General features: G+C 36.9%; 1 protein-coding gene across 1 annotated transcript in view; it reads left to right on the top strand.

Moving 5' to 3' along the window:
• LOC144275830 (V-type proton ATPase 116 kDa subunit a 2-like) overlaps window positions 1–26,535 on the top strand; it is a 51,853-nt gene extending 25,318 nt beyond the window's left edge. The window contains exons 21-38 of the mRNA XM_077835359.1: window positions 800–897; window positions 3,456–3,593; window positions 4,120–4,220; window positions 5,155–5,281; window positions 6,141–6,223; window positions 7,529–7,622; window positions 9,899–10,111; window positions 10,863–11,013; window positions 11,944–12,083; window positions 14,624–14,781; window positions 16,978–17,068; window positions 17,573–17,691; window positions 18,471–18,681; window positions 19,376–19,495; window positions 20,846–20,965; window positions 22,435–22,552; window positions 23,866–24,037; window positions 25,153–26,535. Of these exons, the coding sequence (XP_077691485.1) occupies window positions 800–897; window positions 3,456–3,593; window positions 4,120–4,220; window positions 5,155–5,281; window positions 6,141–6,223; window positions 7,529–7,622; window positions 9,899–10,111; window positions 10,863–11,013; window positions 11,944–12,083; window positions 14,624–14,781; window positions 16,978–17,068; window positions 17,573–17,691; window positions 18,471–18,681; window positions 19,376–19,495; window positions 20,846–20,965; window positions 22,435–22,552; window positions 23,866–24,037; window positions 25,153–25,255 (2,357 nt within the window). The 3' untranslated portion in view covers window positions 25,256–26,535. The remainder of the gene's footprint in view (window positions 1–799; window positions 898–3,455; window positions 3,594–4,119; window positions 4,221–5,154; window positions 5,282–6,140; window positions 6,224–7,528; window positions 7,623–9,898; window positions 10,112–10,862; window positions 11,014–11,943; window positions 12,084–14,623; window positions 14,782–16,977; window positions 17,069–17,572; window positions 17,692–18,470; window positions 18,682–19,375; window positions 19,496–20,845; window positions 20,966–22,434; window positions 22,553–23,865; window positions 24,038–25,152) is intronic.
• Window positions 26,536–26,932: the final 397 nt, after the last annotated feature.

Below are 26,932 nucleotides of genomic sequence, written 5' to 3'. Positions count from 1 at the left end.
AGTGCACAAGGTGACCTTCAGCTATTGAACTTTCAAGCAGTCCTGAAAAATAGCCTTCTGTGCCCATAATTACATTCACGTGCTAGTAGATTAGTGGTAATTAGATTTTTTTAATTGAATTTCAACTTGCTTCCATATGTTGTTGGAAAAATATCGTAAATTCTCTTTATGGAAATGTTTTTGGTACCCTCTTATGAGCTATTTGTTTAGGTCATGTAAAACCCACATCCTTTTCATACTCTTAGCAGCTGTCTCAGCTCTTCCATTGCTCTGCATGTGTTGCATTTATTGTCAAGGCTACCCTTGCCCCCTGCTTTGAAGAATCTTTATTGCACACGTGGATCAGTGAGCAGGACATCAGTTTTTGCAGAAGACATGAATAGGGGAAGGAAGTCACTTGAAGAGATATCATGAAATGTTAAAAGTTTCTCAAGGTCCTTGTGGCTGAAAGTTTTCTGCAAAGACTTCATGGCTGAAAATATTTAATTCCACAAATACTTAAAAGAAAAATATGCCTTGTATTTTAAATGACCTCCCCCTGCAAAAAACTCCATCACCTTAAAGGTCCTTAGTGCTCAGTACCTCTAAAGACTATATCAGAATCAGAAAAAGAGAAGATCTCTAGAGCCTGATTTTGCAATATACTTAGTGCCCTCAATGACCGCTGACAGGGTACTCAGCAGCTTTCAGGGGTGTTCAGGCATGTTTGGACCCCTAAATAAGTTATCTAGGCAATATGTTCTGAAAAATGTTGCATAATACAATTCTTTTTTCAATTCTGTTTCTGTTCTTACTCCAGGATTTCTAGTGCAAGAAATTAAGAAAGCTGATATTGCTCTTCCTGAAGGAGATACTTCTCCTGCTGCACCTCATCTTAAACACATGTTAGAAATACAGGTAACTCTTCAAAGAATTTTGCAGAAATGAAAGGGTAGGATTGGATCTTGGAACTGAATTTTACTTTCCTTCATTTTGGAACAAATCCTGAGAATTTGCTGTTCTCCTTTATTAAACTGAATGCTGCAGGTGCTCAGCGCCTTTTGGTATTTGACCTTTAATTGTGTTTAACCTAACAGTTCTGCGCTTAACTCTGCTATCAGGTTGGCATAACTTAGAAAAAAATATTTCTTGACTTCGTGCTCAAGCTTTCCCCTCTGTAGCTTTTTTCCTTTCAGCCAGTGATATGCTAGAGACTGGAGTGAAGATGCGGTATTGATGTGGGCTTTTCTGTGGCAGAGCTAAAGTTAACTGTTAATTTTTTGTCTGTTTAACTCAGAGCTTGTTTGCATCTCTTTTTTTTTTTGACATACTAAGTATGCTGGTTTACCTGGCTTGTCAGGTTTCCCAGACAAATTGTTAACTACTGTGACTGTAATCTTTTAGTCTTGTAGGTCACTTTGGGAATTTACCCAGTATTGCAGTTCTTTAGCACATATAACTCCAAAGGAGGCCACTGGCAGTTGTGAATGTGAAAGCTGAGCAGGCACTGAATGCATAGAAAGCAGGCAGCTGTTTTGTGTAGATGCTGTTGAATTGATTTCTATTTACAGTATCTCGGGAGAAACAATTGTTTGTAAAATGCACGGTGAGTTGAATAATATATGTCAGTGGTGGCCAAACTTACTGGCCCTCTGAGCCACATACGAAAATCTTCAGAAGTTTGAGAGCGGGGCAGGCCTGCTGGGGTTGAGGCGTCAGCTCTACAGGAGGCACCTGCTGGGGCTGAAGCCCCGAGCCCCTGCAGGTGCGCCTCGCAGGGCTGAAGCCCTGCCACCTCACTGCAGGGCAGAAGCTCTGAGCTCCTCCCTCCCCAAGTCTGGTAGGCAGAGAATGAGGGGAGGGGCAAGGGGCTCTGCGAACTGCACTTTAACTGTAAAAGAGCTGCGTGCATCTTGTGAGCTGCAGTTTGGCCACCCCGGTATATGTTTTATAACCTCCTCATTCAAAATTCAGTCATTCGTATTGTGAAACCTTTTAGGCCCTAATTCTGATTAAGAGCTGGCTGTCCAGCTCTGGTACAAGCTAAGGATGCACAGAGGCAGCCCTAATTTATGGTACTGATGCCAATGATGTATCAAGCTTACACAATGCAGAATGGCATAGGCAGACTGAAGGATCCAACCCTTAGTGCTTAATAATTAAAAAACTGGGAATCTCTTGCATCAGTGAGGCAAACTAACTTTTATAAAGTTTTTAAAATTTCTTGTTGTGTGAATATAGATGTTAGATCATTTTAGTGAAAAAAGCTAGTAAAATATGGGATTGTCTTATCTTTCCTTGCAAGCTAAGTAGGGATTTAATTAAGGACTCTTCAAGCGTCTAAACATGCAGAGTTTGCATTGAGAAATCTGGGAATTGAAAGCATTCAGGACTTTGTATAGATAAAACAAAACAAAAGAGATCCTGGGCTAGAAAAAAATAGCTGGCCAGATTCTCTGTTGGTGTAACTCCAGTCAGGGCTGGATTTAGGGGCTTAGGTGCTGGGCTTGGGGTACTGTTTTTGTTGTTAGCGTCTTATATGACAGGGATAAATCATGCATACAAATCGTGCTTCAAAGTAGTGAAATGGTCTAAAAATGCAATAAAAAGTAAGATATTTAAAAGTTAAACGAATGAGCGGGACGGGGGGAGCTGAAGACGCTCCTCGTCTATGGCATCATTTGGTCTAGGGCAGCCTTTGACTCCAGTGACAAAGGCCCTGATCCTGTAAACATTTAAGTATGTGTGTAATGTTACTCACTTGGTTTTGGTGGGAATACTCATGAGTAAAGTTATGCATGGGTGTATTTACAGGATCTGGGTATAACGTTAAATTTTTTTTGAAAAGGAGCCCCAGACTATGTAATATAAAAAAGGGTGGTTGGATAACAGGTTAGAAATTGATGGATCGTGAATGTGGGAGAAAAGGAAGGAGAATAAAGGACGTGTCTTTATATTTATTCTGCAACTGAAAATAACTTTTTTCTTTGAGGATTTAAATAATTTTCAGCAGAGATGGAAGTTATTCTGATTTCAGTATCTTGTCATTATTTTCTGCCAAATGTACTAATAGGCATTTTTCACAGATGATTTAGATTACAAGATTTATTGTAGCTCTTACTTAAATTAAAATATATAACCAGTAGAAAATAGTTTTTGGAATGTTTCCCTTGATCTTACTTTCAAATGAATTAATTGGGATGCCAAAATTTCAGTTCTAGAACCAGCTGTAAAAAATAGACTGCTAGTTGACTGTATCTATTATCAGAATAAATGGTTAAACATTCCCTATTTTAGGTACATATATTGTTTAATTTGACCAGATTGAAGAATTAACTGTCTCTGATGCTCTACTTGATTTTTTTTTTTTTTTTTAAATGATCATGTATGGTAAAAAGCATTCAATAATTAGAAATAACTATCCCTAACTTTCAATGGAGAGGGAAAGTAATACAGTGTCTTTTTCCATTTTTTAGGAACAGTTGCAGAAGCTGGAGACAGAATTGAGGGAGGTGACTAAAAACAAAGAAAAGTTGAAGAAAAACCTGCTTGAGTTGACAGAGTATACACACATGTTGCGGGTCACACAAGCCTTTGTCAAAAGACCCGTTGAGGTACTGAGTGTACTACATAGGGAAGATTGTATTTTAATGTACAATTTTGTCTTATAAGTATGTTAGTAATTATATAACTTGGCAGTCTTTACAACAACATGCAGTGTCTTGTCCTTTATTATTATTTCTATTGTGTAGCTCCTGTAGATCCCACTCAGGGATTGGGAACCTATTGTGCTAGGCTCTGTATACACATACACAATGAAAAGGCAGCCCCTGCTCTAAAGAATTAACAGGCTAAGAATCCAGTCATTTAAATGCTTTTATTGCAACCTAGTAGAAATTGGATGAATGAACTATTTGACTTTTTATGTACACGAGTTGCAGTTACAATACTGTCATAGAATCTTTGCAACAGTATTTTTGAATGCTGACAAAAGGCAGTTCACCTGAGATCCTGAAACCTCGCTTGTCTGAAATCCTATGTGGGACATTTTTTTTCATTGAATTTTTAGTTGGTTTTATGATATCAAATTGACTAAAATATTGAACTTCCTGAAAGTTATCTGTATCTTTTGTTTGTCAGTATGAATCCTGTTTACATGCCAATTATGAGGAATTCCCATCTTTAGAAAATGATCCTTTGGTGGACTACACTTGTATGCATAGGCTGGGTGCCAAGCTGGGGTAGGTAATGTTAAAATATATGAACAGAAATTTTATTGGTCAAGTCTGGCAGATCAAGCCTTGATGCACTGTTGTAAAACTACTCTAAATATTGGGCCAGATCCTCAGCTGGTGTAAATCGTTGTAGCTCCATTTACTTCAAGTGAGCAATGCCAATTTATAATAGCTGAGAATCTGTCCCACTGTGTCTTAGACTTACTGGGCCAGATTTTGTCATTAACTTAATAGCAGAATGACTGGCCCCAAAATGTTACCAAAAATCTTCATTAAACTGATAAAGCATTTGTATTAGGCACAATGTATGCTTATAATAATAGAATGTAATGATCTGATGTGGTGCCTTTTTTTATCCCAAGGTAATTACGTAGCATTTTAATGAACTAGTAATAATAACATGAAAGTTGTAAAGATGATAAAATGTTTAATACTTAACACATACATATTTTCAAAGTGATGTACAAACACAAATCCTCACCACACCTCTGTGAAGTATATATCACATTTTGCAAATGGGAAATCTATGAGGTGCAGAACAATTGAGTAATTTGCCCCTGGGTTCAGAGGGAATTTGTCGAGCTGGTTCGCATATGTGTGCTCAGACCAGTACTCTACATTTTTCTTCTCGATGTAGAATGTACTATTTGCGTGTTGGTTTCAGAGGGGTAGCTGTGTTAGTCTGTATCAGTAAAAACAACGAGGAGTCCTTGTGGCACCTTAAAGACTAACACATTTATTTAGGCATAAGCTTGCGTATTATACATTGTAGAGTGGAAATAAAAGAAAATTGATCAGCATTTGCTTGGTATGACATTTTGTTCTATAAAAATTCCGATGCTAAACTATTATAATTAGTCTTCTTAGAGAAAATATATTGTTAGGTTTTGACTTTTCCTATGGGCTTTGGTTTACTCTTATGACGTCTGTTTTTATATAGATTTATATCTGGTTTAGTTCACCAAGCAAAAATTGAAGCATTTGAAAAAATGCTATGGAGAGTCTGCAAAGGATATACCATTCTTACTTATGCAGAGCTGGATGAATGTCTGGAAGATCCAGATACAGTGAGTAAACATCATAGATACCGTTTCATTATGTTTACTCATCATACAATTAGATAAGATGATTCTCAGGGGAAGAGAAATTGGTCATCCGGCAGCAGATAAAAAGGGAAAGTTAATGAGTTCTCAATATCCTTGGGAATTAAAACAAAACAGATGTTGGTCCTGATCCTGTTATCACTGCAGGAGTAAAAATCAGCAGTTTGTGTAGTTCAGCTTGACATATGTGGAGTCTCATGGAATGGTGATGGTTTTATGGCAGGATATCTTGAGTAAGGTACATGGCGTTAATGACTACTCAGGTATTTATTAACCAGTCACATACAGTACTTAAAATGAATATATAATATTTAATCTGCTATTGCAATAATAAAGGAATGTTTGATCATCTACAAAGATTTTTTTCCTAAACTTTAAACATTAAAAGATTCTAAAACAGTTAAGACTGCCTCACACTGCTGTACTCTGTGTCTGCTATTGAAAATATTGCTATGTATCTAATTTGCAACACTATAGTTCTTAAAGGGTGAGCTTTTCTTGCACTACAGATATTTCTAAGGTGAATAAGAAAAAGAGTAAAAAAAAAATTGATTTCTCTTATTCCCTCCCAAAAGGTGTGTGTTAATCTAACATAAAGAAGAAAAAAGGGCACTATCACATTTTCCTTTTTAGGTGTCTTTTAAGATGATGTGAATTTTATGCTGCTAATGGTGTTTCTCCTGTTATCAACATGCATTATTTTGCTTCAGAAATTTTGCCTTTTAGACCAATAAGAGTAACGGGCGACCAAATATTGTCAAATTGTGGTGGAATTATAAATCATAATTAAAATGAACAACATCAATGTATTTGTTTATTTTAGGGTGAAATCAGAAAATGGTTCGTGTTTTTAATATCCTTTTGGGGTGAACAGATTGGCCAGAAGGTTAAGAAGATATGTGACTGGTGAGAAATAAAACTAATATCATTTTTACTGAATATTGAATAATGTTGTTTAGTTTTTGCTTATGGTGACTATTTCATTACTTGGGTATGCTGACTTCACGGGACATTTTTGAAGATTTAATTTTCATTATTTCTGCTTGTTATTTTTTCAGTTGTAATCTAGTTTTATAATTATGTAATGTACAAAGAAATACACAAATCCTTCTATCTAAGATCTCTACTCAAGTATTTAGTTTAAGTATGCAACTAAAGAGTGACCCTATCAACTGGATATATGCTAACATTTCTATTGTTTCCATTTGAATTTTGACTAAAGGACTTCGGGCCAGTCCACTTTCCATTGAGGTCAAATGCCAGTCTTTCCATTGACTTCAGTGGGAGTTGAATTAGGCCTTTAATGGGTCAAATTGTATACTGTTTAGTGTTTTTGTAAGTCCTGTTTATTTTTTTCTTTGTCAAATGTAAGCAGCCGTCTTTTGATTATTTTTGCAGTTTCCTGTTTTAGTTTTAAAACCATTCGCTGGCAGTACTTTGGTTCAGTATCTCTGCCTTTGTTAAGCAGGCCAAGAAACAATAGAGGGGGAACAAATAATACCTAAGGCTTTTTCCTTTGTAGTTCTCAAAGAACTTTACAAAGGAGGATAAGTACATTAGTTTCCCCATCTGTAAAATGGAAACAGAAGCACAGAGAGGTTTAGTGATTTGACCAAGGTCATACATGGTCTGGGGCAGAGTTCTGAAGAGAACCTAGGTCACTGTACTCCCAGTCCGGAGAACTATCGACTAGACTATGATTAAATCAAACATACAGAGAGCTGTTTTAAAACCCTCAGTAAAATGGATTGAGTGACTTGTCTGAAATTAATAAAAATATTCAGATGATTTGGATAGTTGAATGGAGTGAATTCTGAGAATGAGGGAGGGAGTCACTACAATGGCATGTCGAAGTTCTCTGCAGGTGATCCAAAACCACAACAATCCTTAGCCTTTACCTGCAGTGCCCTTCTCTAGTTCTGGCAGTCACTGCCCTGAAGAGGGCCAATCATGTCACATTATGTGGTGTAGTGCACATGGGGACTGAGACCAAACTTCTTGTGACCCAAGATAGATTTTGATCCAAGATCTGTGAAAGGGAAAGGTGGTGAGTACAGCAACCCAATTAATCACCTATCTATGGCCTCTCAATGTTTTTTCACGTGTTTGCTTGGTGAGGTAAGACTCACACCCATAAAGGCTGATCTACACCTTACAGATCTTTTTCAAGTGCTTGGATGTTTAATTCAGGCATCTATTTTTTTCCTTCAGCTATCATTGTCATGTATACCCCTATCCCAATACCACTGAGGAGCGCAGAGATGTTATTGAAGGACTGAACGTTCGCATTCAGGATCTTCACGTTGTGAGTAAAATGTAACTAGTACCTTTTTCATTGAAGATATTGGAGCATAGATAACCACTTAGCCCATAGTTGCAGTATTAATTATGTTGATACATCTGTAACTTGATGCTATGAACTTTTTTTTTTTTTTCAAGTGCCCAAACTTTTGTTGGTAAAAGGTTCTGGAGGTTTTTAGATATGTAGTAGTTGTGTGGTAAAGCAGTCAGAACAAAGGACTATGAGACAGTAGGATGTGACCAGGAGCAAGTCACTTGAAAAGCATGACTTGGTTCAAAACTAGATATTGTCCGTGAGTTGAGTTGACCTACATAAATACCTTCTCAAAAAAAGGACAATGATTGTAACAGGGTTATAGAAGGAGAAACATGGGCTAGTTGTCAGATCCAAGGGTTTGAGCCAGGGATTCCTAAATTCTTACCTATGTTCTTGCACTGGCTGTGTCCTTTAGCAGGAAACTTAACCGCTTCATCAAATTCCCTTTCTGTAAAATGGAGATGTTAATACTTATGTACTATAATAGGATGTTAGAGATTAAATTTTTTAATGTTGTACTGTGCTTCGATGGTTGATAAATATTTAATAGCAAATTACATATATTCAGAGTGCTTTGCAAAACTTTAAATACTATTTAAATACTAGACTCTTACTGAAAATGACAAATATACTTCAAGAATTAAGCCTACATTTTCAAAAACCTTCCTTTATCTTTTAATTCTTTTGTAATGAGTTGTTTTTATGAATTAATTACATTGTGACTTATTTATTTTGATGTGTTAAATAAAGGGAGTAAAGGAAAAAGGTCAGTGATGAAGCCTTTCTCAAGGCTCTTTTCTCTTTTTTTTTTTTTTTTTTTGCAAAATAGCTAGCTTTCCATAGTACTATGAAAGACTGAGTTGATGTTGTCATGCTTGAAAAAAAAACCACACTTATCCAAGGCCTTGCATGAGCTTCTGTAAATTGGGCTTCACTTTCAGAATGTTCAGCACAAGGAGGATGAGGAAATAAAACTTAGACTCTACTAATGTATCCTGCTTTGTCCGATCTTACTGTTATGCCAGTGTGGTGCTCTGCTAAGTTCGCTGAAGTTTCACATGGGTGCCAATGTCCCACACATGCAGATCTACCTGTAGAGCAGGGGTGGGCAAACTATTTGGCCTGAGGGCCCCATTGGGGTTGTGAAACGGTATGGAGGGCCAGGTAGGGAAGGCTGTGCCTCTCCAAACTGCCTGGCCCCTCCCCCCATCTGCCCTCTCCCACTTCGCTCCCTATGCAACCCCCCCGGTCCTTGTCCCCTGACCGTCCCCTTCCGGGACCCCGCACCCCTAACCACCCCCCCTGGACCCCACATCCTATCCGACCCCCCCGTTCCCTGACTGCTCCGACCCCTATCCACACCCTCGCCCCTTAACAGGTGCCCCGGAACCCCACGCCTATCCAAACCCCCGTCCCCTATCCACACCCCTGCACCCTGCCCAACCCCCCGGGACTCCCACGCCTATCCAACCTCCCCATCTCCCTGTCCCCTGACTGCCCCCCCAGGACCCCACCCCCTATCCAACCCCCCCTGTCTCCTTACTCCCCTCCCCCCCCAAACCTGCGCCCCATCCTACTGCTCCCTGGGGCCTCCTGCCCCTTATCCAACCCTCCTGCCCCCTTACCATTACCCTTACCCTTACCATGCCGCTCAGAGCGGCAGGCCAGGCTTATTTCAAAGCCTGGGAGGTGGGTGGGCGCAAGCTGCGCTGTCTGCACAGCGGTGTTGCCGCAGGGGAGGGGGGTGTGAGCCTCCCTGGTTGGGAGCTCAGGGGCTGGGCAGGATGGTCCCGTGGGCCATAGTTTGCCCACCCCTGCTGTAGAGGAAGAACCTTAATCTTGGTGGTTCAGTTTATTGTAGTTCAAGGGCAGCCATAATAATATTAACTACCACTTTCAGCAGCAATTCCATTGTGACTTGCAACTGGCCACCTCTTCTACATAAGTGTGATCTGTGCAGATGACAAGTTCCACCATACAATGCTGCATCTTGATCCAAGTGATGGATTGCTTGGATCAAGAATGGCACATTATTTGGTAAGAACTATAGTCTCTGTGGTCTGCATCTCTGTATTAAAATCAAGGCAGCTGCAATTCCTTTCACTTTATGTAGGTTAGGTCTGCCCTTGGGGCTCCTAGCAAGTTAAGAATATGACCCATAGTTGGGCAAAGTTTTGGTGCTCCTCCTGTAGTTAAACTTTCATCTACATTTTCAGTTACCACTAATTTTTCCTTTGACAAAGGTGCTGCATAAAACTGAAGATTACTTACGACAAGTATTATGTAAAGCATCAGAATCCATCTATACCTGGGTTATCCAAGTGAAGAAGATGAAAGCCATTCATCATGTACTAAACCAATGCAGTTTTGATGTCACAAATAAATGTTTAATTGCTGAGGTTTGGTGCCCAGTAGCTGATCTGCCAAACTTGCGTCGAGCACTCGAGGAAGGATCAGTAAGTCATTTTATGTGGTTGGTGTGCACACAAATTCGAAACTTTGAATGTTTTGAGCCAACAATAAAGATAGGGAAAGAAATAAAACAATGTTACTTGAGAGGGAAAAGAGCTGGACATAGGTAACTCCCTACAGAGGTTAAAGGGCCCTTGTGGGCCCTCTCCAACACTGTAATTGGGTAGAACCCCTGTTGGTATCAGTTGGAGTTTTTTTGAGAGTATGAACTGCAGGATTGGGCTTAAGGAATGAGTTGGCTCACAAGGCCATGTGAAATCACCCTAGACTGGTGATAGACTGGAAGGCACTAATTTGGCCCTATTATAAAAATGATAAAATTAGCTTTATCAGAATAAGCTTGGTGTTACAGTAAATTAGACTATTTGTAATAGCAAATCTTGTCTTTGTTTCATAAGTGTCTATTACTTATCTAATTTCATATTCTGAACTGTTCACTCTCTTTCTGTAAAAAGATTTAAGTATAAAATTGTCATTGTGGATATTTTTAGTAGAAAGAGACGCAAATGTTAGACTTAGTGCACTTGAAGATTGTTGCAGATCTGAAAGTTACTCAAACTGCAGTGTACTTCAGATATAAGAAAGTAAGTTTCTGTTATGAAGATAAGTCCCTTACAATTTCTGTTTCAGTGGACATTGTCAAAATCAAAATTATTTCTCTTCTGGGTTAGCAAAGTACATGTTCAGTATGTTTTAATATAATTTATCTTTTGTCCCTTTTCATTCTATAACTAGAGAAAGAGTGGAGCTGCGATCTCTTCATTCATGAACACCATACAAACAACAGAAACGCCTCCAACTTTAATACGTACCAATAAGTTCACTTCAGGGTTCCAAAACATTGTTGATGCTTATGGAGTTGGGAATTACAGAGAAGTTAATCCAGGTTTGTGTCAACTGACAGTTGATGAAATCTTGCACTGCATTAATTTATTCATTTCTCCCTGCCTCAGTAAAAGGGCATATGCTTAAGTATCTTGCTGAATCAAGCCCTTAGTAAAGGGGGAAATGGTGACTTCTACATTCTATTGTTAATGGCCATTTTTAATTTTCAGTATTTTATCAAGAATGCAAATAGTGCTCTGAGGAACAAGGAAAGATCTGATTTCCAATGTATTCTCTCAGCACCGCGAATGGTGACAATAGTTAATTATGGTATCTCCACCCATTATCTTGGTAATTTATTTGCTTTTGTGAGAGAAGAATTGGGAAGAAAAGATAATCATGAAAATGGGAAACCTTAGTTATGGTATTGATCTTACACAAGTATGGAGCCGGTCATCCAGAGGGATTCCAAAGTACTTTAATAACTGTACAGAGTCTGTGTATGCATTGCTGCAGCCATCTCTGGCATGACAATGAGGATAAGATTCTACTAGCTTTACAGATTAAAAACAAATCTTTATTTTTGCTCATGTTAGCCGTGTGGAGTCAATACAACAATGGGGAGAGAGCTGGATTCTCTTCTTGCTCATGCATCATTATAATCAGAATTGTTAACTAATTTCCAGTTGCAGAATCCTCATTAGTGGTGGTCCTGCATGAGTCAGAATCAACCCAGTTTAAGTGTGTGGGGCTGGGAGCTCGAGCATCTTTGAATATGTAAACTCAACAAACTTGATATGGAGTGTCTGTGAGATGATAAAAATAGAACTCCATCATACCATTTTTAGGATTACATTACAGAATGTAACCACTTCTTTGTATTAATTTAGTATAACTGCATTCGGCAAAATTAAGATAATTGTAATATCACAATAAATATGATTGCAATTAACCATTGTGCTGCTTTTTTTTTTTTTTCTTTTCCCCCCAGCTCTCTACACCATCATCACCTTTCCCTTCTTATTTGCTGTTATGTTTGGAGACTTTGGACATGGTCTCTTAATGTTTATCTTTGCCCTCTTGATGGTACTTTATGAAAACCACCCTAGACTAATGCGATCACAAGATGAGGTAAGCCCCCACTCCCCTTCCCCCAAATCCCAAACAAAACAGTATTTAGATAATTTTAATAGGACAGTTGTTGTTTTTCTGAAAACTCTGTTCTTTGCGCACATATAAGATACTAATTTTGGTTGATAAGGCTACTATTCACTCTGGTCCATCTGGATAAAGAAACAGGGTCAGAATCTAGCTACAAGAGGAGCGTTTATCTCCTTTTAAAAACTTGTAGTGGTACTGATGGCAGTAGTGATCATTAGTCTTGGGATTTCCTAGCTTGCACGTTGTGATAATCTCCTTCTAGAGGCATATATCTTTTCAAAATATAGTTGTTTAAATGGTAATATAAATAATAAACACATTTTAATTGACAGGGTAGGAATAAATGGTCAGTTTTCAGAATGGAGAGAGGTAAATAGTGGTGTCTCCCAGGGGTCTGTACTGGGACCAGTGCTGTTCAACATATTCATAAATGACCTGGAAAAAGGGGTAAACTGGTGGCAAAATTTACAGACAGTACAAAATTAATCAGGATAGTCAAGTCTAAAGCAGACTGCAAAGAGATACAAAGGGATCTCACAAAATTGGGTGACTGGGCAACAAGATGGCAGATGAAATTCAGTGTTGATAAATGCAAAGTAATGCACCCTGGAAAACATAATCTCAACTATACATACAAAATGATGGGGTCTAAATTAGTTGTTACTACTCAAAAAAGAGATCTTGGCGTCACTGGATAGTTCGCTGAAAACGTCTGCTGAATGTGCAACGGCAGTCAAAATAACAATGTTAGGAGGCATTAGGAAAGGGATAGATAATAAGACAGAAAATATAAGGCCTCTATATAAATCCATGGTAGGCCCACATCTTGAACTCTGTGTCCAGATCTGGTTCCCCCATTTCAAAAGTGATATATTTGAATTGGAAAAGGTACTGAGAAGAGCAACAAAAAAGATTAGGGGTCTGGAACAGCTTCTGTATGAGGAGAGATTAAAGACTGGGACTTTTCAGCTTGGAAAAGAGACAACTAAGAGGAGATATGATAGAGGTCTATAAAATCTTGACTTATGTGAAGAAAGTGAATAGGGCAACGTTATTTACTCCTTCACATAACACAAGAACTAGGGGATACCCAATGAAACCAAAAGCAGGCACGTTTAAAACAAACAAAAGGAAGTATTACTTCACACAACACACAGCTAACCTGTGGACTTGTTGCCAGGCTATGTGAAGGCCAAAACTATGACAGAGTTCAAAAAAGGACTAGATAGGTTCATGGAGGATAGGTCCATCAATGGCTATTAGCTAGGATGGTCAGGGATTCAACACCATCCTCTGCCTCTAGCCTCTTTTTGTCAGAAGCTGGGTGCGAACGATGGGATGGATCACTCGATGATAGCCTGTTCTGTTTGTTCCCTCGGAAGCACCTGGCGTTGGCCACTGTCACAAGAGAGGATACTGGGCTCAATGTACCATTGGTCTCACCCAGTATGGCCGTTCTTATGACAAGAGCTGAGCCAAGCAAATTGTGAATTAAAGACTACTGCTACATCTCTAACTCATTCAGCCATAGCAGAATGTTGTGAAATATTAAATATCCTATTATGGGTCAAATTCTGGTCTGCTATACTTGTGCAAAAGTTCATTGGCTTTAGAGGAATTGCAGTCACTTTCAGTTGCATTGATTTTTTTTCAATGTGTGCTGGTGCACCTAGTCACAATGGGCTGACTTGAGGACAGAATGAAAACTTTAAATGCTAATTTTCTTCCATTGTTTTTGTAAATTTTCATTACACATAAATGAAACTTGCTGCAGGATAGTTTTAAAGAGACTGTCAACTTGAAATCTAATTAATTTAAAAAAATTGTCCTCAAAAATATGAAGCCAGTTTGCACGTATAGTGTTGACTCACTTTTTTTGTGTATGGAGAGTGCATGCCTTGTCAGAGACAGACTTAGTCCAGAGTAAGGCATGGACTTGATATGGCCTGCAAGATATTAGGGTGATATTAAATGAATGCCAACCACAAAAAATGAACACATTAGCATTTTGAAAAATGGTCATAGCAATAAACTAAGCTCTTAGTAGAGTATTTGGTGGTATAATGACTCCAGGATAGAGAGAAGGTCTAGGTTTGTATTCTGTGAGTCTGTGTAGAATCTGTATGTGTCTATATAGATTCCTCAAATATACAGATTTAGTTTAAAGCAAAAATGTGACTTTCAGACTACATTTATTGTAAAAATCTTAGGTAATGATAGTGACAAAACTCTTGCAAATCTATCACTTGATATTAAAGGTATGAAAGGTGAGCTACAAATCGGGTATCTTTAAAGAGAGGCACTAATTTATTAAACGATGTCTTCAATCCAGATTGTCTGATTTTTTTTTCTTGGTTTTGTCTTAGTTTTCTTTATACCCTGTAATAATTCTTCATATGGATTTTTAACTTATAGTAACTTTAATGTGGTCATGTGCTCCTTTTGGATATGTGCAGATAATGAAAGTTCACACATCTCTCGCTAACAATGCTGTACCTCAATATTTACAGATCATGAAAACATTCTTTGAAGGGAGATACATAATTTTGTTGATGGGTCTGTTTTCTGTGTACACTGGCCTGATCTATAATGACTGTTTTTCAAAGTCATTAAATATATTTGGTTCTGGATGGAAAATTTCTGCAATGTTTGAACAAAATATCTGGCGGTGAGTGACATGCTTTGTTTACTATACCCTTAAAACAAATATACAATGTTTAGAAAAGACTCTAATTCCCTTCTGTTTTGCCTTCTTAAATAGACTGGTTTAATTCCTTCATAAAATGTTATCATTAAGAGGTTCTAAATCCTTCCCAAAGGAGTAAAATGCCCTTACTTTGAACAATAGTACTTGAGAAATTATTTGGGGGCAGACACACATTATTTTGTCTGTAAAGCACCATGCGCAATTATGGTGCAGTATAAACAATAATTCTAGTCATTTGGGATCATTTCAATATTTTATACTGCATTCAAGTTTATTTTTCCCTCCCGAAAATGTTTCTTGACCAATCCCGCCTCTTTCTTTGTTTGCAAAATTTATGTAACTGCTGGGAGACTCGTCTCTTTCCCTTGAGAAGAAATACATCTGTGCTTATCGTCTTAAAAATACATGCATCTGTACCAATGACCGCAACCCAACATTTACGAGTAACCCGAGAGTAACAAAACAGCAGTAGGAACCAAAGAGTAATTTAGTGGGGATCTGATTACACTCCTTTTGGGTCAGCTGATCCACTAGGATTTTTAATGGTTCTGGCCCAGTTGTTTATTGAAAGAAATATGACTTAGTATACTTTTTATAAAATTTTATTAAAAGCCATAAGCAAACAAAATTAAAACCAACAAAAATGTAACTAAGGCTACACTATTACACATTCTACTAACTAAGGGTTAAACAATACAGTGATCAAATTAAGATCAAAATAGGGTCAAAGAAAAAAATTGACAACAGTGGATTAAAACTACTCCATCAGTTAGTAAAATCGATTCTTATAGACCCTAAAATAAGAAATCTGTATAAGAGATTGTTTTCTTATAAACCCCAGGTAGGATTTTGCCCATGGCAGTGCAGTCAGTTTAGCAGGTTGAATGTTTTGATTATCAAAGCCAAATTACTGTTACTTTTAAGTCATGTCCTTGAGTAAATTGGAATTTCCTCTTTAGATTTCAACAGTGGTTGCTCTGTTTCCTTTCTGAACACAGACTTTAACATCGCTCTTCTAATATGCAATAGTTAGCAACTTTTGATAAGCAAGAATTATGGATGACAGTTTGTAAATGCTGTTATCAAAATTAGGAATGCACACAGGCTCTTTTTTTTTTTTTTTTTTTTTTTTTACAAAGCAGAATTTCTAGGGTAACTTCAGTCTGGGGATTATTCTTCGGTGCCTCACCGTGTGGTTAATATTCATAAAATGCTAGTAAACAAATATTCATGAAGTACTAATATTCATAAATACACTCAGCACACATTCACAAACTTAAAATAGAAAAAAACAAACCAGGGACGTCTCCTTGTTGTCAAAAACAAAGGAAAAAGGGGAAAATGAAATGCTTAAGATAAAATGGAGTTTGAACTCTTCAGCTCTTGTAGTCTTCAAACTCATGTGGTCTTAGAACTGTCACTGCAGTCAAGATGCCAGGTAATGACGGAGTTGTGAAGCACCTTATGCTAGCAGGGTCTTTTAGTGCTAGGAGACTGGTTAGGCTAATATGGCCACAGTCATTGTAGTTTTCTCCTCTTCAGATGGCTATGGGATTGGAGATGAAATATGGAACCTTTCCTATCTAGATCACCAGTATGAGTCCACTCAGGTTGAGAGTGATCATAAGTTGTTGCAATGTAATATCTGTTTGGAGGGTTATGTGAAATAAATTGGTAGCTTTAGCCAAATTTCTTGGGCACATTTAGCCATATTAAACAAACACCACCACAACCAGCTGCTTTGTTGACAGTTTCAACAGAGGCCAAGAACTGAATGGTTATTGAACTACATATATCTCACCTATAGTGGTGTCCTTTCTGGTCAGAGCTGACCTATATTGTATGAGGGAGCTTATGCTGACACTGCACATACTGCACGTGTTTTGTGGATAAATAGAAAAGCATTTTCAAGGGTTGCCATTCTTGCAATTATCATCAGTACTTAATTTACCTGGGAACAATTTGATATGTTGGCTGTTTATCTTACTATTATTGTGCTTAGAAATCCCTTTATGCTTCCCTCAACCCTTGGATCAGCCATTTATTTTCTCTCTTTCTGCTAAACAAGGAAGTAGGAAGGACATTCTGCAGAGCTGAAAGTAATGCATGCTTACTATTTTTAAGCAACAGGATCTGATTGTGTTTCTTTTGCCACAGTCTTGACGATTTGAAGTCTAATCAATATTTGACATTGGATCCAAATGTTACTGGCGTGTTCAGTGGAATTTATCCCTTTGGCATAGATCCGGTTGGTGCTTTTTCTTTAAATTTACCCATTTGTGATGATCAGTGCTTTACAGCTCATAAGTTAAAAGTTTGACACTGCTTATTATACAGGCAAAACATAAGGGAGTGTTTGAGTGATCACTTTAGATAAGCTATTACCAGCAGGAGAGTGGGGTGGGGGGAGGTATTTTTTCATGCTTTGTGTGTATAAAAAGATCTTCTACACTTTCCACAGTATGCATCCGATGAAGTGAGCTGTAGCTCACGAAAGCTTATGCTCAAATAAATTGGTTAGTCTCTAAGGTGCCACAAGTACTCCTTTTGTTTTTGCGAATACAGACTAACACGGCTGTTATTCTGAACCCTTAGCCTGAGTCAGCTGACATGGGTCAGCTGCAGGTTTTTAATTGCAGTGTAGACATATCCCAGGTTTCCTGAGGAGAGATTGTGTTACACCCCAAACTAGTCATTTTAGGAAAGTCTGTTTCATCTTATTCATTTCTCTTACTTTTTATTTTCCCTTCAGATCTGGAACCTGGCAAGCAACCGTCTCAGTTTTTTAAATTCTTTCAAAATGAAAATGTCTGTGATTTTTGGAGTGACTCACATGACTTTTGGAGTTATTCTGGGGGTCTTTAACCACTTGTAAGTATGGGAAGTTAAAGCTAAATGAATGTGGCAATAAACACATGCAAGCAAATAAATGTGACACTTTCTGATCAATGTTTATCTGAGATTGGAAGAAACTGGAATGTTTTTGAGGACTGAGCAAAGGCAATGTGAATTCACAATGAAAATTGCTTTACAAAAACAAGTCAGTTTTTGCTTGAGATCCTGATTTCCTTGGAAAAATATAGAAAGGCCAGAGTTATACAGAAAAATCTGCAGCCTGTGAGAAGTGAGATTTTTTGTATTGTGCTTCTAGAGAAGGGTGGGTTTGGAGCTGCCACTTTTGGGCCCCTCCTAACTTCTTCTGTGTAACATTGTTAATGCCTTGGTTTTATTTGAAACATTAATGTTCTTTTTGTTACTTGGGCCCCAATCCTACAAATATGCATATGCTAAACTAAAGTCATGAGTAGTCTCATTGAAATCAATGGGATGATTCAGTTCTTTAAAATTAACTAGTTGCATATGTGTATGCAGGATTCAGGCCCGTTTGCAAAAATTTTTGTTTTCTTTTATTTGAAAAGACTTTAGCTTCTTCTCTTAACGCTCTGAGATCACTGACATCCATGGTAAAATTTCTGTTGAGTTCAAAGAATCAGGATGTGGCCCATAACTTCTATTTCTGAACACTCTCAACTTCCATTGATGCCACAGGGTTGAGGGCTCTCAGCACCTTATAGAATTGGACACTATACGTGATCTTTCTGTGTAAAGGTTGTTCATCATTAATTCTTTTTCCTTTTTTATTTTTTTAGGTATTTCAGGAAGAAGCACAATATTTATTTGGTTTTCCTTCCTGAACTTTTATTCATGCTGTGCATCTTCGGGTATCTTGTATTTATGATAATCTTTAAGTGGCTAGCTTATTCTGCAGAAAACTCCAGATCTGCTCCCAGTATTCTGATTCAATTTATTAACATGTTTCTATTTCCCACTAGTGGAATGGACACCTTTTATACAGGACAGGTTAGTACTACTCTTATAAACTGAAAAGAGGTTGATAGAATTCAGAAGATCATGTTCTTTAATAGCGTGATTGAACAAAAAGTATTATCTGAATGTTAAATTAAGCTAATGTCTGACTCTAGTGTAGGGACAGTAAAGAGGTTGTATCAGGATTATTTTAAAAGATAAATGAATAAAAAGCACATCCATTATGACTGACTGAGCATTTTGCTCTTCAACTTCATCTAAGCTTTTCATGTAGATTAAAAAAACCCCAACACACTTGCTATTTCTAGAACAAAATCCTGTACTCCTTACTCAGGCTAGTTTTGATTCCCTTTAATAAAAGGGATGCAGAACAGAGCACAGACTCTCTCTTCTTTTTTAGTTTTTAATGCTATTCTGTGTACCAAAAGAATCTTTTTAAGCTTGGAAATTGGCAAGCTTGCCTGTCTTTTGGGGCCAATCCAGAAGATGAACTCCCACAACTGCTATTTAAGGCCCTGAATCAGCAAAACACCTAAGTGCATGCTTAACTTTAAGCATGTCTTTAAGATCCACTGAAATCAGGTGTGACTTCTCAAATGCTGAATCAGGGCCTTAAAGGAAATCAGTTGCTTCTTCCTCATTAATAAAAAATTGATTTAAGTACTTGAGGGGAGGTTGTCTGAACTCCTCTTTAAACACCTTTTCTTTTTTCCCTTCCCACAAACAGGTTATTTTACAGAGATTTTTATTTATTGTTGCTATGCTTTCTGTTCCTGTAATGCTTTTTGGAAAACCACTTTATTTGTATTGGTTGCACAATGGAGGCCGAGGCATTGGAATGTACAGAGTACGTATTGAAAGAACTATATATATCTGTAGCATGCATTTTTTTAAATTGACAAGCAGTGTATTAAAGGGTATTTTATTATAAATCCTTTTGGCTAAAATTAATTTTTTTAAGAAAGCTTTATTGACTATACTGGGGAAGCTTTAAAAAGGCATTATTGAGTAACTGTTTCACTTTACTCATTGCTTGTAATAGCCTTTAGAAACCTGAACATGGAATTTCTTTTCCTTATGATTTTGGCCACTTTTCCCTTTCTAACAAATAGATTTCCTAAACGTTTAAAAAACAGCAAAGTTAATTTAATCAGACTACAACAATTTCAACTTGCATAACACTTTGTCATTCCAAACTATAGGCTCAATGCTACAAACACTCGCATGCATGATTTGAGAGTATTTGCAGAATTGGGCCTTTTCTGCGTTTGTGAGCTAGCTGCACTGCATCCGATGAAGTGAGCTATAGCTCATGAAAGCTTATGCTCAGATAAATTGGTTAGTCTCTAAGGTGCCACAAGTACTCCTTTTCTTACTGCAGATATTAGTGCAGTTCTGAGAACTGCACTTAGCTAGTGCTGCAAAATCAGTACAGGAAACACTTTGTGGCTATATTTGTTGGCTGTTTCTGTAACACTTCCTTGGTCGTAGATGTGTGAATAAAACTTTTACTGATTGTTTACAATAAAGTTTTAAAACCACAGCGGGAAACTCACTAATTAGATATTTTCACAAGTTACATTTGTCAAAATTCTTTTAACTACATTAGATGTAAGATACATTTAAATTTGTTAATATGGGTAAAGAAAATAATTCTCTTAGATTAAGAAAGTATGTAGAAGCATTGAGCTCTTAAATGTCCTATAGCTTGATATGACCGTGCAAATAAGAAAAATTGATGCCTATTTTTGCATAATAGGGCCTTTCCACTTCAGCTTTCTCAGTTTCTATGGCCCCGAGGGTATTTCTACATTTCAGATAGACACCCGGCTCAGGATCGTGGATCTTGTGCTGCAGAGCTGTTTAATTGCACTGTAGACTTCTGAGCTTTGCCTGGGCTCTGGGACCGTCTCACCTCACAGAGTCCCACCTCGCAGGGTCCCAGATGCTAGGCTCCAGGCCAAGCTCAGAAGTCAATACTGTAATTAAACAGCTCCACAGCCCAAGCCCCACAAGCCTGAGTCAGCTGGCACGGGCTAGCTGTGCGGTTTTTAATTGCCGTGTAGACATGCCCTGAGAATTTTAATTTTTTTGCAATGTCTGCTTTAAATAAATACAAACAGAGCTGCAACTTTCACAGTGACATCAATAATTCTTGTTAGTGAACTGACACTGATACTGTTTTCATTTTGTGCAGAGTGGCTACAGACTCGTTCGAAAAGAAAGTGAAGAGGAACTTTCTCTATTGAGATCACATGATGTGGAGGAAGGAAACAGCCCTTCAGGCAGTGGGCACAGAGAAGAGGATGGAGAAGAGGTAACACTTTCAGCTACTGCCTGTAATAAGAATGGTCTAAAAGCAAGTTATCAGTGGGAAATTGTATGGGGTGATACTCGGAAAATTGCCATACACTAAACCAGGTTGAGTTCCTGGAACCTCTAAAAATGCCATCTAGGGGACTTTTATAAAGATGGCCTGATTGGTTGGCTGCATACAACTTACATTCTGTTATTTGTGATTGTTCTGCGCTGCATTTCTTATCACAAAAATGTATCAGTTCAGCTTACTAGGGTTCCTGGGTTTTGATATAATGGGAAATAGACAAAGTGCCTTATGCAGCTGAGACTACAGTCATTCCTTTTAAAGTACAATTAATCAAGCAGCATCAAAGCTCCCTTGCATAGTTTTATGGGTACTTGATTTTGGGTGTCTTTAGTCAAGACAAAGAGGAGAGTATACTCTAACTTTCTCCTTTTCTTTTCATGGGCTCTTCTCTAAAGGAAAGGCTCTTGATTTAAATTTTTTGAATAGTATGTTATGTAGTTTGACAGTGGGAAGGCAAGGTGCTCTTGTCATTAGTGGGAACTGGAAATCTGGAGTCTTGAGCTGTACTCCAAGTTCCTGACGCTGATGCAATATAATCTTGGGCAAATCACTTAAGACCTTATCTGAATGCCTTTGACTTTAGTAGGAGTTGATTAACACTCCTAAACTCTGTCCCTCAATTTACTCTTCTGCAAAATTAGTATAATACTTACCTCACTGGGAGATTTGAGACTTATCCTCTGTAGAGCTAATATGGATAGGAAATAGGAGAGCGCTACTGAAAGACATTTCACAAATTGTACCACAGTTTCATAAGAAATGGTATCAGGATTTACAGGAAAAATTACTGGTCTTGGGTGGGTTTGTTTGTTTGTTAGTAACTAGCCAACATAACTCAAGATTACTACATTAATAATTATCCTTTACCATTATATAGCTCTCTTCATCTGAGGATCTCTGAGTGCTTTACAAAGGTTGATACTAATAATTATGCCCCTTTTAGAGATGGGAAAAGCTGAGGCAGAGAGAGTTTGTGATTTGTCCAAACTTAACACAGTAAATGAACAGCCCAGCTGGGATTAGAACTCAGGTCTCCAATAGACCACATTATAGTACGGCAGAACTGTATGTTCATATAATATGCATTCAGCGTAATTGACATGCCTACTTGCATTTTCAGAATATTATTTGGTCATATAAGTAGAGAACCTGCTAGAAAACTACACCTTCCTTCCTTCCTTTATTTTTATTTTTATTTTATCATCAGTGCAATCAGCATGTAAGCTTTCAGAGTTTATACAATGATTTAATTATATAAAAACTTACTTGACCTTTAAATAGATTTTTGTTTTAATGGTCTAAAACCTACAGTGGATTTGCAAATGCATGTTGTACGTTGTCGCACTCCACAGTATGGATTTAATGTATACAAGTGTATTTACATATATATGTGTTGTTAGTTTAACTTTGCAGATGTTTTTATGAATCAGACTATTCATACCATTGAATACTGTCTAGGATGCATCTCCAACACTGCTTCATACCTGAGACTCTGGGCACTAAGTCTTGCTCATGCACGTAAGTCTTTGTATTCCAATGTAACTTTAATATTGTATGGGGTTTTTGTTTGTTTGTTTGATCATTTAGAATATCCTAGCTATGAAATTATCTGGTTGGTCATTTAAAAAAATCCCTAGTGAACTGACCTGGACTAATAGAAAGCACATGATACTGAAAAGTGGAATTGTGACTTGGCGTGCTGCATGTGGCATATGGCTTCATTGTTCACTCCTGATTATCTGAAGGCTGTCAGCTAGTAACTCTTAAAATGGTTCTGTAGATGTATTATGTCATGTGATATTTAAAGTCTTTCCCTTAGTGGCCAGGAATCGGAAAAGCACTTAAGCATGTACTTAAGTCCATCTGTATTCAGGACAATATTTAAGTATGGGCTTAAAGTTAAGTATGTGCTTAAGAGCTGTCCTGAATAGGGATGCTTTCCTGAATCAGGACTAGTATATTTCCGAATTTGTGTCATTATAAATTAGAACCTGGGCATTTATGTTCCAAATACACTGCCCATTTCCCTTTAATTATTCATTGAGAGACCATGAGAGAGTATCACAAAAACCACCAACCTTTTCATATTTTATATTCTTGTTCTGATTTCAGGAATGTGTCTCACAGCCAAATTATATAGGTATTTTATGCTACACTGAATGAATACAGATGAAGTAGTGGTGCGTTGTATGCATGTGAGCTTATTAAAATCTTATTGAGTGTGATATTGTTTCTAAACATTTTTTTAAAATACCCTTGTCTGAAAAGGTGTGCTGGCTTTGCAGTGTGAAATTAAAGCGGCTAGAAAACTAACTATGTGATCAATATGTATCTCGGTACTCAAATCTTAATGTAGTGAACACTGGTCTGTGTTAGGTTCACCTGCAATAGTAACTATTAAGTATTGGTTAGTGGATTTGTGGTTTTAATAAATTAGATGTCGTAAGCAGTAGATTTTATTCTGAGACTGTTTGTAATACATAATTTTATATTAGCTATTTCCTGAGAGAACAAAACAGCATATGCAGCTCTAGATAATCCTGCCCTGATTACATATGTTTATACAGTAAACAGACTATTCATTCAGTGTTCTGGTGAATGCAAATTACCTGTTACAAAAATATTAATTATTGTGCAGTGTTGAGTTTCTTGAGCACCTTGTGATATACACTGGATTCCCTCAAAGGGGAACATTTTTTGCTCCATTTTCTGATCCAGAAGATTCTAGCACAATAACATAATTGAAAATGGAGTGCAGACTGGTTAAAACAGACTCCCTGGGTATGTATATATGTTTCCAAAGGTAATTTTGGAAACCATTTGTTTTGTAGAGTTATCAGAAGTGCTGTGGGCAATGATAATGAGAGTGGGCCTTCGTGTGGATGCAGCATATGGAATCTTGCTGTTAGTTCCAGTTTTAGCCTTCTTTGCTGTGTTAACAGTAGTCATTCTTTTGGTCATGGAAGGTCTTTCTGCTTTTCTACATGCTGTACGACTTCATTGGTGAGTGCTAACTTTTAATTTTTAAAAACTGCCCTTTTTTAATTTTATTTTTATTAAACTCTGCATTGGTTTGTTAAAGGGATATTGTTGGGTATGATAGGCCCAAAATTTAGAATGCGTATTTTGAAAATGAAAGTGTAGAGTTTAATAACTTAATAGTGATACAATCATTTAATTACATTAAATAAATTTAATTGAAATCAGCTTTCTGTGTAATTTAATTTTTCCCTTGCACTGTTTGTATTCATTGTAGGAGTAGGTTGGTTCATATGTGAAACTGATTTGTTACTTTCAAAGATGAATTCAGTGCAAAATATAACTAAGTAAATTGGATTTTTAAAACTTTTGGTTTTGATAACTATAGGGAATTAGTAACTCGGGTAGAAAAAATTAATTTTTAATCCAGTAGTATTACTTTAAACATCTTCAGTCCATCATTGTGGCCCCAGTTCAACAAAGCACTTAAACATGCAAGTCCATCCCTGTTCAGCAAAGTATGTACGCGAATGCCTAAGTGCTTTGCTGAATTAAGCCTATATTCCTTATATTTCTTAATCATATCTTAACCCTCAACATCATGATTCTTACAAATTTAACCTAATTCAGAGAGAATTTTTAATATTAAATGTATTGGCTGGTGTTCATAGTATGAAAGGGGTAGGAGACAGAAATATACTGTACATATTTGTATGCAGAAGCATACACATCATATTGTCCTGTCAGTGCTATACTGTAGGTTCCCACTATAATAAACATACTACCTTTAAAACAAACTACAACAGAAAATAGGAAGCGAGAAATGGACTGGCATAGTAGAATGTTTCTGTATTTGGGCCTCCTTATAAATGTCAGGCCAATCAATGATTCTGGCAGAAAAACGACAGGTTTCAGAGTAGCAGCCGTGTTAGTCTTTATTCGCAAAAAGAAAAGGAGTACTTGTTAGTCTCTAAGGTTCCACAAGTACTCCTTTTCTTTCCGGAAGAAAAGTTAAGTAACTAGCCGAAAGGCATCAGTGTTAGAGCCAGAATTAGATCTCATGAATTCCTGGCTCCTAGTCTTGTTCTCTGAGGAGTTGTGTATTAATATGTGGATTTTTTTTTTTCCCCTCATTACAGGGTGGAATTTCAGAGCAAGTTCTACACTGGTGGAGGTTACAAGTTTACTCCTTTTTCCTTCAAGCACATTTTTTTACATTTTAATAGAGATGATATTGCGTAATTTTATTGGCATAAGCAGAGGTGTTCAGAGTTGTCTGCAAATCATGTAATTAGATCTCACTGTACAGTTCGTAGAAAAATGTTTTTCACTGATTGCCTTATAATGTAGCCAAATAATTCTGTAACATACCTCCTTCATACAAATACATTGCAGATCTGGAGCCTCTTGTAAAATATATAAGCATAAAATATACATTTTTTTCATGATAAACTAATGTTGTAAATTAATTTTAAAATAATTCTAAAAATAATCTTATTGCTTGTTCTAAAAATAAGAAAGGTATTTTATTTCCAGAAGAGACTGTTTATGTTCTTTAATGATTACTTTTAAATGATCTTAAAGACCTTAATTTCCTTTTCGTCATATAAAATACACAGTAAGATTACTCTGTATTACTCATGTGATCACACCCTCATTAACTTAAATTACCATCTAATGGAATCTGGAAGCAGTTAAGATTAAATAGTGTATGTTTTCAGTAGTTATTCCTAGGAGAATACCAAAAATAGTATAAACTGGTAAATACTAATATAAAATACTTTTTGGGGGCTATTTTTAAAAGTACACAGAGATTTTTTTTTTCTTTTTTTTTAAATCTTATGTCTTGAATTCTGCCCAGAATTATTACTTTAATCTTTGCAAGTGCACATCCATTTGATAAAAGAAAAATTAAGGGCAGGTGGGGAAACCCAACTATGGTTCTTTTTATCTCCCTTCATTGAGGAGTTTATAGTCTTATGCCCCAGTTTTGCTAAATGATCTGTGTATGTGGATTCCTATACCTCTGTGGAACTGCACTGGGTGCAGGGATTGCCCATCCAGACCATTTTGCAGGATCAGGGCCTTAATGATGTCTTTAACGGGTGACTCAAATTATATAGGAGAATATGTTCTATTAAATGCTCATTCTACAGACCTTTCACATATAAAGTTCCCATTAATAGGAATTATATTTTTATGACGAGTGCAGAATCAGGCCTTAAATTTATTCTGTATATATTTGGGTTTAAAGACATTTATGAATATAACTTGACTGGAGTGACTGGTTTATCTGATGTTATTGAACCAAAGTTGTTTATACTGAGTTAAGAAATTTTACTTAAAAGGGTGTATCTGAGGGGAAGAGACTGTGCTTTTGTATTTTTTTATATCAGAATGAAAATTGGGATATTTTACCGTAATAGTTTGACATTTGTGCCATAAGAACAGCATAAGTTAACTTTTACATTTTTCTTTCATACTGATTCCAAATAAAATCTAATTGCCATTTGCAGAATTAATATTCTGCAGTGTTTGGTTGTATTTAATCGTTTAAAATGAACTCCTGTAGCTCTTAAATTATACCACTAAAATGTTGTCCTATGTAATATTTCAATTTCTTATTTACAGTATTTTAAGAGGTTCCCACTATTGTAAAAAGTTGCATTGGTTATTGAATCTTGGGTCTTTTAATTTCTTACCTCTTAGACCAGATCTTGTGCAACCCCAAGCAGGCCATTTGGCCTCTTCTAAGAATAAAGCTTCACTTAGAGCTTGCATATGTATTATGTTCTATCTCTAAATTTTATTTTAATTGAGAATATTTTCATATTTTTGACTAAAGATCTACTTTTTTTGTTAAATTCAGAATTGTTGGAGTGGAGACATAAGATCACATAGGTAAATGCCACACAGGAT

Source organism: Eretmochelys imbricata, chromosome 15 (genome assembly GCF_965152235.1).
Source record: "Eretmochelys imbricata isolate rEreImb1 chromosome 15, rEreImb1.hap1, whole genome shotgun sequence".
In the NCBI taxonomy this organism is placed as follows: domain Eukaryota; kingdom Metazoa; phylum Chordata; order Testudines; family Cheloniidae; genus Eretmochelys; species Eretmochelys imbricata.
This window is presented reverse-complemented; position numbering and strand designations above follow the sequence as displayed.